This window comes from Dromaius novaehollandiae, chromosome 3 (genome assembly GCF_036370855.1).
Source record: "Dromaius novaehollandiae isolate bDroNov1 chromosome 3, bDroNov1.hap1, whole genome shotgun sequence".
In the NCBI taxonomy this organism is placed as follows: domain Eukaryota; kingdom Metazoa; phylum Chordata; class Aves; order Casuariiformes; family Dromaiidae; genus Dromaius; species Dromaius novaehollandiae.
In genome coordinates, this window is record NC_088100.1 from 97,450,143 (window position 1) to 97,463,359 (window position 13,217).

At 41.0% G+C, this 13,217-nt stretch overlaps 1 protein-coding gene across 8 annotated transcripts in view; it reads right to left on the reverse strand.

Moving 5' to 3' along the window:
• Window positions 1-13,217, reverse strand: part of TTC7A (tetratricopeptide repeat domain 7A) — a 187,417-nt gene that overhangs the window by 41,959 nt on the left and 132,241 nt on the right. For all 8 annotated transcript variants that reach the window (XR_010388532.1, XM_064509558.1, XM_026121174.2 and 5 more), the window contains one exon: window positions 12,000-12,134. Coding sequence is in view for 7 of the 8 variants with exons in the window: in XM_064509558.1 (XP_064365628.1) it covers window positions 12,000-12,134 (135 nt within the window). In the remaining variant the exon portion in view is untranslated. The remainder of the gene's footprint in view (window positions 1-11,999; window positions 12,135-13,217) is intronic.

Here is a 13,217-nt window from a genome sequence, read left to right on the forward strand (position 1 = left end):
AATTGAAGTAATTCAGATGCCTTTCTTCACATTAATTACACTCCTTCCTTAAACATATTAAACCACAAGGGCAGGATCCTGCAAAGTGCTTACTACTATGGTTAGTGTTTACTGTTATAAGTGAATTCACTGAATGGATTTTTGCTAAGGGCTCTATACAGATGTTCATGGACATTTTTAGGTGTTGTCCTGACAGAGGATAGCCCTGAAGATATACTGGAGTGCTTCTTCAATCAGGATGTAAACACATGCTGAAGTGATCCCTAAGCAAGCAGGGCTGGTAGCTACTTGGAGCCATCATATGTATTTCCAAATAATCTGGGGGGAAAAAGAACAGAATAAGCCATCACTGTCTACTGAGAAGTTTAAACACGTCAGAGTAATAGGATACATGTGACTGAGCTGGATATTAAATAACTTATTTAATAGAGCATTTCTACATTTTAAAAGCTGATCAAAAGTGTTCTTCTCTGCTCATGTGCTTAGTTTGTGAGATGGTGCTCTCTTAAGTTTTCAGCATTTCTATTAAAATCAAAAGGCTTGCATCATAAAGCCTTATTTATATTGTGTACACATACATTCATTTCCTCACATATACTCTACAGAAAAATAAAAGGGAGTTCTTGGAAGAACCTAGTCAGTCATTTACTTTCTTCAACTAGCAGCAACTATTCCAGCGGTTTCCTTGCAAAGAAAAAAATGTAATGGGCTTACTAAAGTGCCTAACTGACTTTGTCAATTTGTTTGTTATTAAATCTTTTTGCATGTTAAACATAAATTTCATAACATTCTTCATTGTTAAACACTGACATTTCTCAGGATTTATTAAGCCTTATTGCAAAAGGCTTCAGAAGTGATATTCAGTTTTCACTGACACACACAACTGAAATGTGAAACTGTTTTATATGTACATTAAAAAAATAATTCTCTCTATTCATACAGCAGCCGTTACTCATTCGCCCACAACCAGTTTGTGTTCTACACCCTATCACTGAAAATGCTCAAAGTCTTATTTTTTTTCTGATATGGTAATGCAGTAAGTATTGATGGTTTGAGAATCCAATTCAAAGTGACAAATTCAGGCTCCAGAGTTTGACAAATAATTCTGAATTTTGACACAAGCTTAAATCCTCTGACTTTTAAAGGTGGTGGGTATTCTAGGAAAGTCTCTGCCAGTAAGGAAGTTGGTCTGAAAAGCAGGCCTCTTACGTAGCTATCTACCTCTGCCAGCTTCTAAACGCTGGGTGACCCAGACGACTTTGGCAACTTGGTACGCTGACATGGAGCTTGCCTGAACGTCACTGACCACGTAAAGGCTGCTGCTTTGCCTGGCTGACACAAGACTGGGATCACAAGCAGCACTTCTACTGGAACACTAAAAATGATCAAGTACTGACATGACATTGTGGCTAAACATCCTTCCACATTTGAAGTGGTCCTTCTGGAAGAAGGGTGAGACACGGAGAATATGCTCAAATAATTCTTAGCCATCCCTAGGTTATGTTACAGATAAACGTCATTCTCTGAGGTTGTCAACATAAGCACAACATTAGTTCCTCAGTAAGAGCTATATACTATTTAAAAGTGACTCATATGCATTTCTGTCAGCTTAATCACAATAAAATCTCAGCACGTGTCCCCTCGCTTGGCTCCAAGGGAGTACAGTTATCTATAATAACAGAAAGCAAGGCCATGTATCTTGTCAAGCCAAGTATGTGTGGAGCCTTATTTGAAAGTTTGTGGGAGGACAGTATTTTACCTGCACTTCCCAAGGAACAGAGCATTTTCCTGCCAAGTGCTGCGTGGCAGCTGATGCTGTGCTTGTGGTAATAATGAGGATGGGGATGTGCAAAGTGCCGATTCACAGCCCGAAGCCTTCATTTGCAAAGTCAGAACAAACATAGCAGCATAAAAGAAGGGGTGAAATCCTGGTACTATTTGAAGTCAAGAGAATTTCTGGAGATTGCCGTATTAAAAGCTCTATTAGCAACTAACAGCGTAATGTGACTTGTTTCATTTCAGAAAAGAATCAGGAGCAAGGGGGTTTAGATGTGAAATCACGCAGAGCCTGTGATTCAATGCATACAAAATGGAGAGTATTTATTCTTTCTTTCAACGGTGCCTGTGTATCTTCTTCAGTAATAGCAATTATTTAGAGGAACTGCAGCAACACAGAATCTAAATAAGATCTACAAATTGTATTTTATGGTATGGTAATGTAGCATATTAAAGTTCAGTCCATTTCTTTGACGACTCAATAGTCAATAAAAAATGATTTAATAGAGTGGGAGGTCTAATTTGCATAAAAAAGAATGAGAGAGGTGCCTTTGGGTTAGGAAAGGAAAGGAGCGCACCCACCTAGCTAAAAATAGACATTACGGGAAATCATTTAGGCCTGCATTAAAGTGTGTTTTCCGTAAACTCATTTTTCACTTCTATTACATGCTCATTTTATTTACAGATGAACAAGATGCGCTTACGCAACATGGAATAAAAACACAGCTAGAGGCAGAAATCAAAACCAAAAAATTAAATCTACCATGGCAATACTCACTCCTTCTCAGCATTGCACTGAGATGCCTGACTTTGCATTACCTGTGTTAGCAGCTCCCTAAATAATCCAGCATTGGATTATTTAACATAGATCCTTGTATCACCTAATCATGCTGTAAATAAACTTCTGTTCTTTCTGGCCAACACAGCAGCCCATACAAGGAAGTTCTGATAGGAGAAGATGTGACACCCAAAGCAGGGGGTAGCTCCTCAGGGTTAAACAGGTATATAAGATCTGTATTTCTTATTCTGTGAAAGGTTCAATGCTTCGAAGAAAACATTTATGAACCTCAAACTGCTGGACTACATAGTTCTTGATACTAACATTCTCTGCAGCTTTGAATCCAAAGGCCATATTTGCAGGCTTCGTTGTGATCTCTTACACCATCTTTGTAAAAGCTTGAACAAATTTACAAACTGTTTTGAACTAAGTACTACCAGAGGCTCTCTGAATGCTACAGAGCAAAGAAACATGATCATCCTGGACGTATCACCTCTAGTAGCTTCTCTGGAGTAATGCTATAAACTGTGAATGCAGATGATTACAGGAAATATTTGAGCATTTTTACCTACAGGCATGGGCTGAGACAGAGTGCACCCTGTGGATGGGCAGAGACAGAAAGAACTGTGCACTGCCTCCTTTCATTCTTTAATTGAAGCCTTTAATTGAGCCTGCATCCATTGAAACCAAGAGTAGCTGACTCCAAGGCCCACCCTCGTGTGATTCACTTCTTTCCCTCATCCACCTCACGCTTCCTCTCGCACATATCGTCCAGCCTGCCCTGCAGTTCTCCCAAAGAACTGTCCTCTCCTCTTGTGGTTATGGCCTCCTTCACTCTGACTTGCACTACACTCCCACTGATACTCGAGGCTTAATTCTGGCCGGGGGCCAGGGTCTGACAGCGACACACATTTCCACTCAGCTGTATCACTAGCTCCTAATACTAGCTCCTAGTTCTTCCAGACGTGCTGCTGTTGGCATTTAAGCTCATCTACCGTGCAGATCCTTAATCAAATGAGAAGTGCCAGAATCATATCATCTACTTGCTCTCCAAAGACTAGCAGCAAATGCATGGACAAAGAGCACTTCCCAGAGCACTCCGACAAAGCTGGGTGTCCTGCATACAGACTCCTTTTTCCTTCTCCAAGATAAATTATTTGACAGAGCTCTGTTAAGGAGTCCATCTGAGGTGTAACAACAATATAGTCATGTCTGCATCACAGGGCTTGTCAGAGGAGTAGATTTGCCTGCCATCACCTTAAACGCTGACGCTATTCCCAGTTTCCTAAGCGTTTCAAAGCGGTGTCAAGAGTGACTGCACTTGTCATCACAGAAGCAGCAACAACTGTAATTCTAGCCAAAAAAATCAAATGGCTTTGAAGTGTATTTCTGTGATGTGAACTACCCAAGAGTTAAAATCTCATTCCTTGCAAATCACGTTCAGTGTTATCCAAGATGCAGCACTCCACTCCCACAAGCAGACTGCTCCGCATCATCCTATTCTGTATGTCAGCTGGATCTGAAGTGCTGATCTACTCTCATCCAACCCCAAAATGCTACTGCATAATGACACAGCAAATGCAATGTAGCCAAATGACCAGCAGCAATATACACCTGGGAGTAGCCCTTCACCTTTTAAGAAGGTGACACAGCCTGCAAGGACATGTGGAGAGGTATTTTCTGTTCCACAGAATTCATCTGCTTTCAGGAGCTATTAATTCTTGTTAGTGCGGCAGCCCTTAGCCAGCTAGAAAGGCCCGCTCCTTTGAGATTTCATCAGTGCATACAGAGCTATTACCATGACAAAGGGTTCTCCCTCCGTCTTTCCTTTCTGTCAGATGATTTTTAGTCATTGCCCCTTATTATGACACAACTCTGCATGCAGTAGTTTGACAATCTGCAGGCAGATTAGATGGAGGAGTCCTCAAGCTATAGCCCTACTGTAATCATTTCCTTGGATACATACCTTCAAGAAATACATACCATACCTACAAGAGATACATACCATACAGAAAAGGTAGAGAACAGAAACTGCCGTTATGTTCCTGCTCGCATGAGCTCAGCCACTTGCTCTTTTGAAAAAGGCAACAGATTTACCTTCTCAGAGGCTGTCTTCACAAGCAAAAGGGCAAGAACTACTACTGGTAGCTAACTGGAGTCCAGGGACCAGCTTTAAAATTACAAGTTTCAGGTCTCAGATGGACTGAAATGGCTACTGAGCTTCTACAATTACAAATGCAGCATTAGAGTGAAGACTTTCAACGTGGCAGAGTTACCACAAGCTACTCTCTATACCAAATAGTGCAGTCAAAAATTATTTGAAATACAGCACAGCCTGGTTCCTTTAAGTAAACTGGGGTGCTACTCACTTGTGACAAAACAGCAGTCTCTCAGTTAAGAAGGTAGGGTTGGCATGTGGAACTGCTAACAAGAGGAAGCTCAGAAACACCGAGAAGAGCAAACTGCCATGTTTTAGGGAATAAGGCCACCACTGACACAGGTAACGTAAAAATGCTTCTGTTGGAAGGGTGTCTTTTGCATTTTTTGTACCCTCTCTAGAAACATCTATTACTGTCTATAGTCAAAGGAAAGACTTCTAAGTCGTCGCACATCAGCTCTGCCAAGTACAAATTTCCATTTTCCTTCCAGAGACATTTACTGTCCCTGGTATTGATAGATGTCTTGCTTCTTCCTTGAAGACTGAGTATACCTTATTCCTCATCCAAAAGTTACTGAGCAGCTGAGAAAGGGTAGGATTTGGAACCTTCTGTCATCCTCCTGGTACCACTGGCAGTGAAACGGATTCCTCTCCATCTTTCAGCATGGGAGCTACAGACTGTTTAATGTAGAGCATGGCTAGCTGTTTCCTTCATGTGTGGGTGTTCACACACACGCATGTCTGCATGCCCCAGACTTTGAGAAAAGACGTATGGACTTTGAAGATCATCCATGCCATTAGATTATCAGTCCACAAAGTTCCCCATCCTGCTGCAGCAAAGAGAAATATCCAGAAGCCTCAGAGAATTGGGGAAGCAATCCAGAATGCCCAATAGTGACATGAGGCAAAGAATCCTTTTGGCTTTTTTAGTTCATTGCTGACAGAAAATAAATACAACCTGGAGAGTGTAGGTGAAAACCTAGTATCCCCCTGAGGACAGTCAGATTAGGAGAAATGGAGAGTTCGATCATCCTTAGCCTGCACCAGAAAGACTAGGACAGAGCTTGCTAAACTGGGTGGCTTAACAGAACCACAGCTGGCTTCTTAACTTCACCAGTAACATACCAAAAGCGAATGAACCTCATTTCATCATTTCTATCTCCAGCATGAAGTGCTCCTAACCCCTCCTAGTAAGCAAATACTGCAGGCAGCCATCTTTATACTATACCTTCATTCCCCTCAATACTAGCTTTGTAATAACGCACTCCCTCCTCTTCCCCCTCTCCAGGCTCCACTTTCTTGCACTGCTTTATATCACTGTAAAGAACAACAAAAATCAGCACACTTATGGAGCTGAAGCATTCAAGCAGTGAATGGGGAATTCTAAAATTTGAAAGCAATTTTTTTTTAAACAATAAAGAAAGAAAAATATTTGAATTGCTTCAATAACGAGTGCTGCATCATGGGATAGGATCTGACCCTTGTTCTAGCAATGTCAGTAAAGACATCTCCCAAACCTGATAAACACCTCTAGTATCAGAGCTAATAATTTGAGGGGGCTCAAGGTTGCTAGAAGTATTGGAAGGGAGGTGCATTTAAATACACGCGTGCAAATTGTGCAAATATAAGTTGTACTGGTTGAGCTGAAGAGAAACCTAAAGCTGAAGGAGAGCAGGGGAGGAACAGGCCTTGCCCTTTGCTGCTCCAGCTGTTCCCTGCCAAGGCGTCTGCTGTGTGGCTGTGTGGACACGGGCCGGTTGGGGTTGAAGATTCCAGTCGACTGGCCCCAACGACATTTTCTCGTGGAACAAAGCCCGTCTCCTCTAACACAGCTTGTTTCCCAGGAATTAGCCCATACTGAATAAAATAAATAAATCGCAAGCATTTTGTGAAGTTCCTGCTGTACATAACTCGGGGGAGCAGATGTTTTTCCATTAGCTCACTGTTCTCTGCTACATTGGCTCTCTTTACATTTCTCATTTATGGCATGTTCATTATAACATTTTTTTCCTAGGGTAAACTTCTAACACGCTACTGAGACAGCAGGTAGCCCTCTCCAGCCACTGCTGTGAGTACATGGAACAGTTATCCTAGTCATTTTCTTTAGATGCACCTTTAAATCAGCTTTAGGTCTACCTGGTGAGGTTTGCAGACTGTGCTTAGCAGGCATTTAGCCAATCTTAGATCAAATTACTAGACCTACTTTGCTGTGAGTGGCCATATTTGGTAAAGTATTGGGTTAGTCAAGAAGCTAAATTGTCAGATATGAAGTACTAGTAAAGACAAACAAAGTGGACATTGTAGTAAAAAGTAAAGCTTAAAATAATATAGCAATAGGAGCTGGAGTAAGAGAACTCTTATTAAAATTGGCTTGCAGCATTCTAAAACACGCTGTATAAATAGCACATACAGTTATTACTGCCTGGAAGTATAATCACACATAGTTCAGATAAGAAATCACTCTAGTTACTCAAAGAGCTTAAAACCTTTTTTTTCAGTACTGACATGCTTTGCTCTCTGGGTCAAAAGTGATCTTGTAAAAATGTGGATTAAAGGTAAATTCTGGTCATAAATTCAAACGATTACAAATACTACATACTCCTTAGCAGAAAAGCATGGCTGTATTTTCTAAACAGAAAAGAAGAGAACTGGAATGATTTCAAAAAGGAAAAAAGGGGTAAAAACAGTTCCTAGGTCAGAGATTTCTCTTTGTAACATTAGCAGTATTATCATTAGTAACCTCCAGGATTCCTCTTGCAGCTCTTCCTGCAAGAAGAAGCGGAAGATGTTAACAAGCTTTACCAAAAGCATGACCATTCCTTCTCTCCTCTCAAAGCTGAGTTCAGGCCATCAGTCATGGAAAGCGGAACAACAAGAAGAAATGGGCATGTGGATCACATAAAGACTACCTGGCCTGGAGCTGCACCACAGCAGAATGTGTACTGCAGCACCCTTCCTGAAACTCCCCCCAAATGGGGCCCTGACAAAGGGCTGCTTATCGGACTTGGGGCCAAGAGTAATGTTGGGGCTTATTACTGCAAAAGCCTAAAGAGACGATTCCTGCCTTTAAAGAAACTGTAACATTTCAAGAGGACAAGAGGGCTCATTGTTAAAAGGGATGAGTCAGGCATTAACACAGTCTTTGCAGCGAAACACTTAGAACAGGCAGGGTATGCCTGCTAGCAACCCTCCAAACATGCTTGGGGCAGATACTGGGCAACCTCTCTGGTCACTGGGAATAGCAGACCTCTTACTCTTCCAAAGCTTATTGCAGCTACTTCCAGGGGAACAGCTAGATAAGGAAGCCCACTGAAGATATGATAGAGGGATCCAGAGCTGGGACTGTTCAGCCTGGAAAAGAGAAGGCTCAGGCAGATGTTACCAGTATTTATAAATATCCAATGGGAAGGTGTCAAGAGGATGGCACCAGAGTCTTCTCAGTGATGCCCAGTGACAGAATGAGAGGCAATGGGTACAAACTGAAATACAGGAAATTCCACTTGAACACAAAGAAGACACTTCTTTATTGTGCAGGTGATTGAACAGGTTGTGCAGAGCGGTTGTGGAGTCATCTTTGGAGATACTCAAAACTCAAATGGACATGGTCCTGGGCAGCCTGCTCTGGGTGACTCTGCTTGAGCGCAGAAGGTTGGATCAGATGATCTCCAGAGGTGCCTCCCAACCCCAGCTATTCTGCGAATTGTGCTATGTTTCCTCCTGCAGATGACTGATCTCCAAGCTTGTCTTACAAGAGCTAGGTGGACATAATATTAACAGTGAGAACTCAGCTTAATTTGGCTGTGTGCAAGAGAAGAGGACTCTTTTAGAGACCAAAGATGCATCCAGCAGCTCTCTGGTTGCTTATTAGAAGCTACAAAAATATTAGCTTGCAGACAGCCATGACAAAGTTCACTGGGCACTGCTGTAGTGAAAGCCAAGGGGCAACATTCGTTATGGCACAGCACATTTGGAATAACAGCTACACTTTCAAAGCTTCTGCTTTATCATCCTACATCCTTTATCTTTCCTACATAACTGTGCTGGTCATAAACACAGAAATGTTACAGATTAAAACACGAAGTCTATGCCAGCTTATGTGCAAGATAAGCATCCTTATCACAGCATGTAGGAGAATAACGATTTGCACAGAGTTCACAGGCTCAGCCTTCAGCCACTGTTAAAGGAATGCACAAGCTCTTGGGCACTAATTGTGAAACTTGTTAAGAGCACAATAAAGGCTTTCCAGCTCCAAGAGCTGAGGATTGCTTATGCACAAGGCAGGTTAGCCCAGAACTCCTAATCCAGCTGCAGGTGGAGGGAGATGCAGTAACCCTTCCTCTACATCAGATTCAACTAAGAACCCTACCACACACAAATGGTTCCTGTGCAATTGTTTGTGCTGGCTCGGTGGCCTGGGCTGGCTGCTGGGAGGGCTGTAAGAACAGCCTCATATAGCCGTGGGATAGGGTTTTTTTTGGTGTGTCTCTTTCCGGCATAAGCACAGAGAGCTCTAACTGGATCAGTCAGTTGGTACCATTAGCTTTCATGCCTTGGGATATGAAGAGGCACGGGAACTGTAATGACTTTAATGGAACACAGAGAGGACTACAGCCCACTGCTCTAAATCCATACCTACACACAGAGGCATGGCCAGCTGCATCCTGTTAGTGTCTAGAAAAGATGGATGCTTTGTATAAATTCACTGTACGAGGTTAGGAAATTGCAATGATTTTATCTAAACACTTATGATTCATCCTAAAAAGGTTACAGTGTTAATAACAACAACAAAAAACAATAAACAAGTCATTTCCCAAAGGCAGACAAACATTGTCCTCCCTTTAGAGATAGGAAACCAAGGTATGAAGTCAGGCAACTTGCCTAAAGTCATAGGATGAGTCATTGGCTGAAAGAGGACAAGTCCGAGCTAAATAAACCCAACTGAAATTTCCAGCATACTGGTGTGGATCTTTCATGAATATGAAGGGGCTCTGGACACAGGTGTCAGAACGCTAGGCTAATCACCTGTTGCTTTACATAATTCTTCATTTTCGGTGAGCTGCAATGGAAAAGCATTTAGTAACCTCAACTGGTGTTTACTCACATTTTTTTTTTAATTTGTTATGAAATATTTCTATTTTGGAATTCATTAATTCCTCCTTCCAGATGGCAGAGATTCTATCTAGTAGACAGGGCCAAAGAGCAGACAGGGCCAATGATACTCTTTCGGACTATTCTGTTCACTAGACTCAGTGTAAGATCCCACTCACTTTAAAGAAGTCATCTTATTATCCAGATGCTTTGCCCCTCTCTGGACAGAGTAAAAACTACCTAAAAATACCTTCCTCTTTTCCAACCCCTGCAAATATCAGAATGCAATGACTTCTACAGTACTGTTAGAAGAGAATGGGCAGTACCTCAAAAGAGCTCATTAAACTGCATCCGTAACAACAACTGACTTCATTAATGAAATCGCACAACAGTTACAGTATGTATTTTCAAAACATCAATCCTGATTCAAGATCAGTTAAGAGTAAATATGAAACTAAGCAAAGATTAAACAGATGATAAACTAAGATAGAAAAATTAGGATAGATCGAAAGAAGTCCAGACTAAAAGAATTTAATTAACACCTTTGAGAAAGATACTCAATGATTCACAGAGAAAAGTAATTGTAGCCATTCACAGCCAGGTCACAGCAAGCACTGGATCTTTATTGCTTTTGTCTTTTCACGCTGCAGCAAAAATGTAAACTGTCTACAGCAATCTGCAGGATGATGGACAACAAACACCTGACTTCTCAGCACAATAAACTCAGCTTTTTTTCTCCCACTCACCTCCTCTCCAGCCTTAAATCAGGAGCATAAATTGAATAAAGCAAAGTCTTACTAGTGATTTTGAAGCCCACAGCACATCACTGAAATTTGCTTGCGCACAAGCAAATAAGTGAACAAGTGTGATTAACTTAAAGGATTGATTCCATATGATAATTTCTTTTGTTCTTTAAATAGGCTTTAATAGTTAGGCGTATTATAACAAAAAAATGTAATGTATTTTGTACAAGAAGTGAAGTCTAATCGGTAGAAAATGGCCCACAAAAACAGCTATAAAAATCTTTACTGAGAAGTAGGGCGAAACTGCCAGCTTTTACGTGAGAATTGTCAATTGTACAGATTAGCTAAATGAGAATTTGAAAGGTTCTCCTGCATACAGAATGGCAAATTATCAGCAAGGTTCTAGCAGGCTCCGCTCTTTTCTTGTTGCAAATGGTAGCAGAGAGATCTAAGAAATAATCACAGCACACAAATGTAATTTCAGGCACACAACAGTGGGCCCAGTTGTGGAAGAAAAGCTGCATCTCTAAGAGCAAAATTGCAGGGTCAGAATATTTAATCAGTCTTGAAATTCTGGAATGCAAATGGCAGAATATGCTATGTAACTTGGTTCCTCACCGAGTGTCCTACTTAAAACCCTTTCACAAGTTTGGAGGTCACCCCTGAGTAGAGTTCTTTCTCACTGTTCTCTTTTCTCTTTCTGAGCGCTGCTGTGACATCCCTGCAAGACTGTCTCAAACTGACATGCAACCTGCAAGTCCCTGGGAACAGTCAGCCATGGAAAAAATGCATGGAGGACTTTTTCTTATTTACTGATTTTCACTTAAAACTCAGCTAAAATTGGAACATTTCCAGTCTAATAACATTTGATACATGGCTTGCCCAGTCCTATTAAGGGGAAGCAAGAAGCAAAATGAAAATAAGTACCCCTATCAACTACCATTTGCTAATGAAGAACTGCAAAACCTGTTCTTTTAAAAACATATTTTAGTGATGACTGGAGTTTTCCATGTATTAAGAATAAATAGAGATAAGCTGAAAAATTGCACTATTCCAATTACATATTTGTTAGATTGAATGAAATAAATGCAATTTCAAAAACATCTGGGGTAGATGGACAGATTTTATGCTGGTATAAGATGCTGAAGCAGCCCTGATTTCAACTACTCCCTTAATATTTATGTCATGTCATTCAAACCGACACCAAAAAACCCAGCAGGAAACAATGTCACCTTTCAATTTCATGAATAAGAGGTATACAGAGAGCATCCACAATGCAGTATTTTAAAGTGTGAAGAAAATAGAAAAAAAATGACAACCTCTACAGAATTAGAGCTTCCTCACCTTTGTTGAGGATGTCAAGCAACTCAGTTATAAGAACAGCTTTTGCATGGTCTCTGCCACTGGAAGATGGGGAGAAGGGAATTCCAGGTTGTCCACAAACACCAGGACTTACCAGCTTGTAGCCAAATTTGTTCAAGAGTTGTCCACAGCTGCACAGGTCCTTGTTTCAGTGCAGTGCTCTGCATGGTTATTTCAGACATGGCCTGCTCCAGTCTTGATGCAGCAACGGAAGAGGCTCGCTGTGATCCTACAGACCAAACAAATTCAAAAGAACAGTGCATTTTACACTTCATTTTATTTCTTTGGCTCATTAGACAGCAGGTCTGATTCTCCACTCCACTGCATCAGTTTTGTGTCATAAGAACTCCACTGACTTTTGGTGTAACCAGTTGGAGAACCTGGCTTTATAAAAGGTTAATTTATTGAAAAAAAAAAAGAAGCTAAATTACCCACAGGCTGCAGCTCAAACAAGTGAATTAAGAGGCAGATAGTAATTTTATAAAGGTCTGCTTAACATCCATCGGAGAAGCAACCATATTTTTCTCGTTTGGAAAGCAGATTTCTATCATTGAATACAACCTAAAAATACCTATTAATTACCTTTTCTATAAGCAGACCGTCACCATACAATTACAAAATACAGCCCATTAATGTAAAATCTTAGTAAAACACTACAAAGCAGGTAGGTACCATTCACACAGTGCACAGATGTGAAGTGACATCAATATTGTTCTATTGGTTTACAGACAGCTTGTTTTTTCATTTAACTTTGGGGAGCACAGCAGCTCAGTGCTTTGACTATATTAACCTTTACTACGCACTGTAACATATATGCAAGAATAAAATATTTGCCACCCACATCTCTGAGCACAAAACATCACATCAAATGCTACTCCCCAAAATAATGCATGGACAGAGACCATAGTCTCAAGTACAGCATGCTGGTGAGCCAACCTCTCAGAAGAGGACCAAGAGAGCAACAACAAAGCGAGAAGCTACAAAATGAGATTTCAGAGTTGGCTTTCTAAAGCTTTGGGAAATAAATAATATACATAGGTTTAACATCACTTTAAGGTTGACAAGCGCTCTCTCTAGAGAGTTACTGTGACTGAAGCACTAGCCCTGATTACTATCACTCTTCAATTTATCCTTACAGGCTGACCTTGTAGACCACAAGATCCTGGAGTTAAAATCCTACTTTTTCTTGCAGAACCAACATTGAAGAAGTAGTAGATCCTAGGAATAGGCCCTTGGAGAAGTTGGGATGGCTCTGGGCAAGGGAAGGAACAGAAGGACAAAAATACATGTCACGGGACACATGCATGAAGCA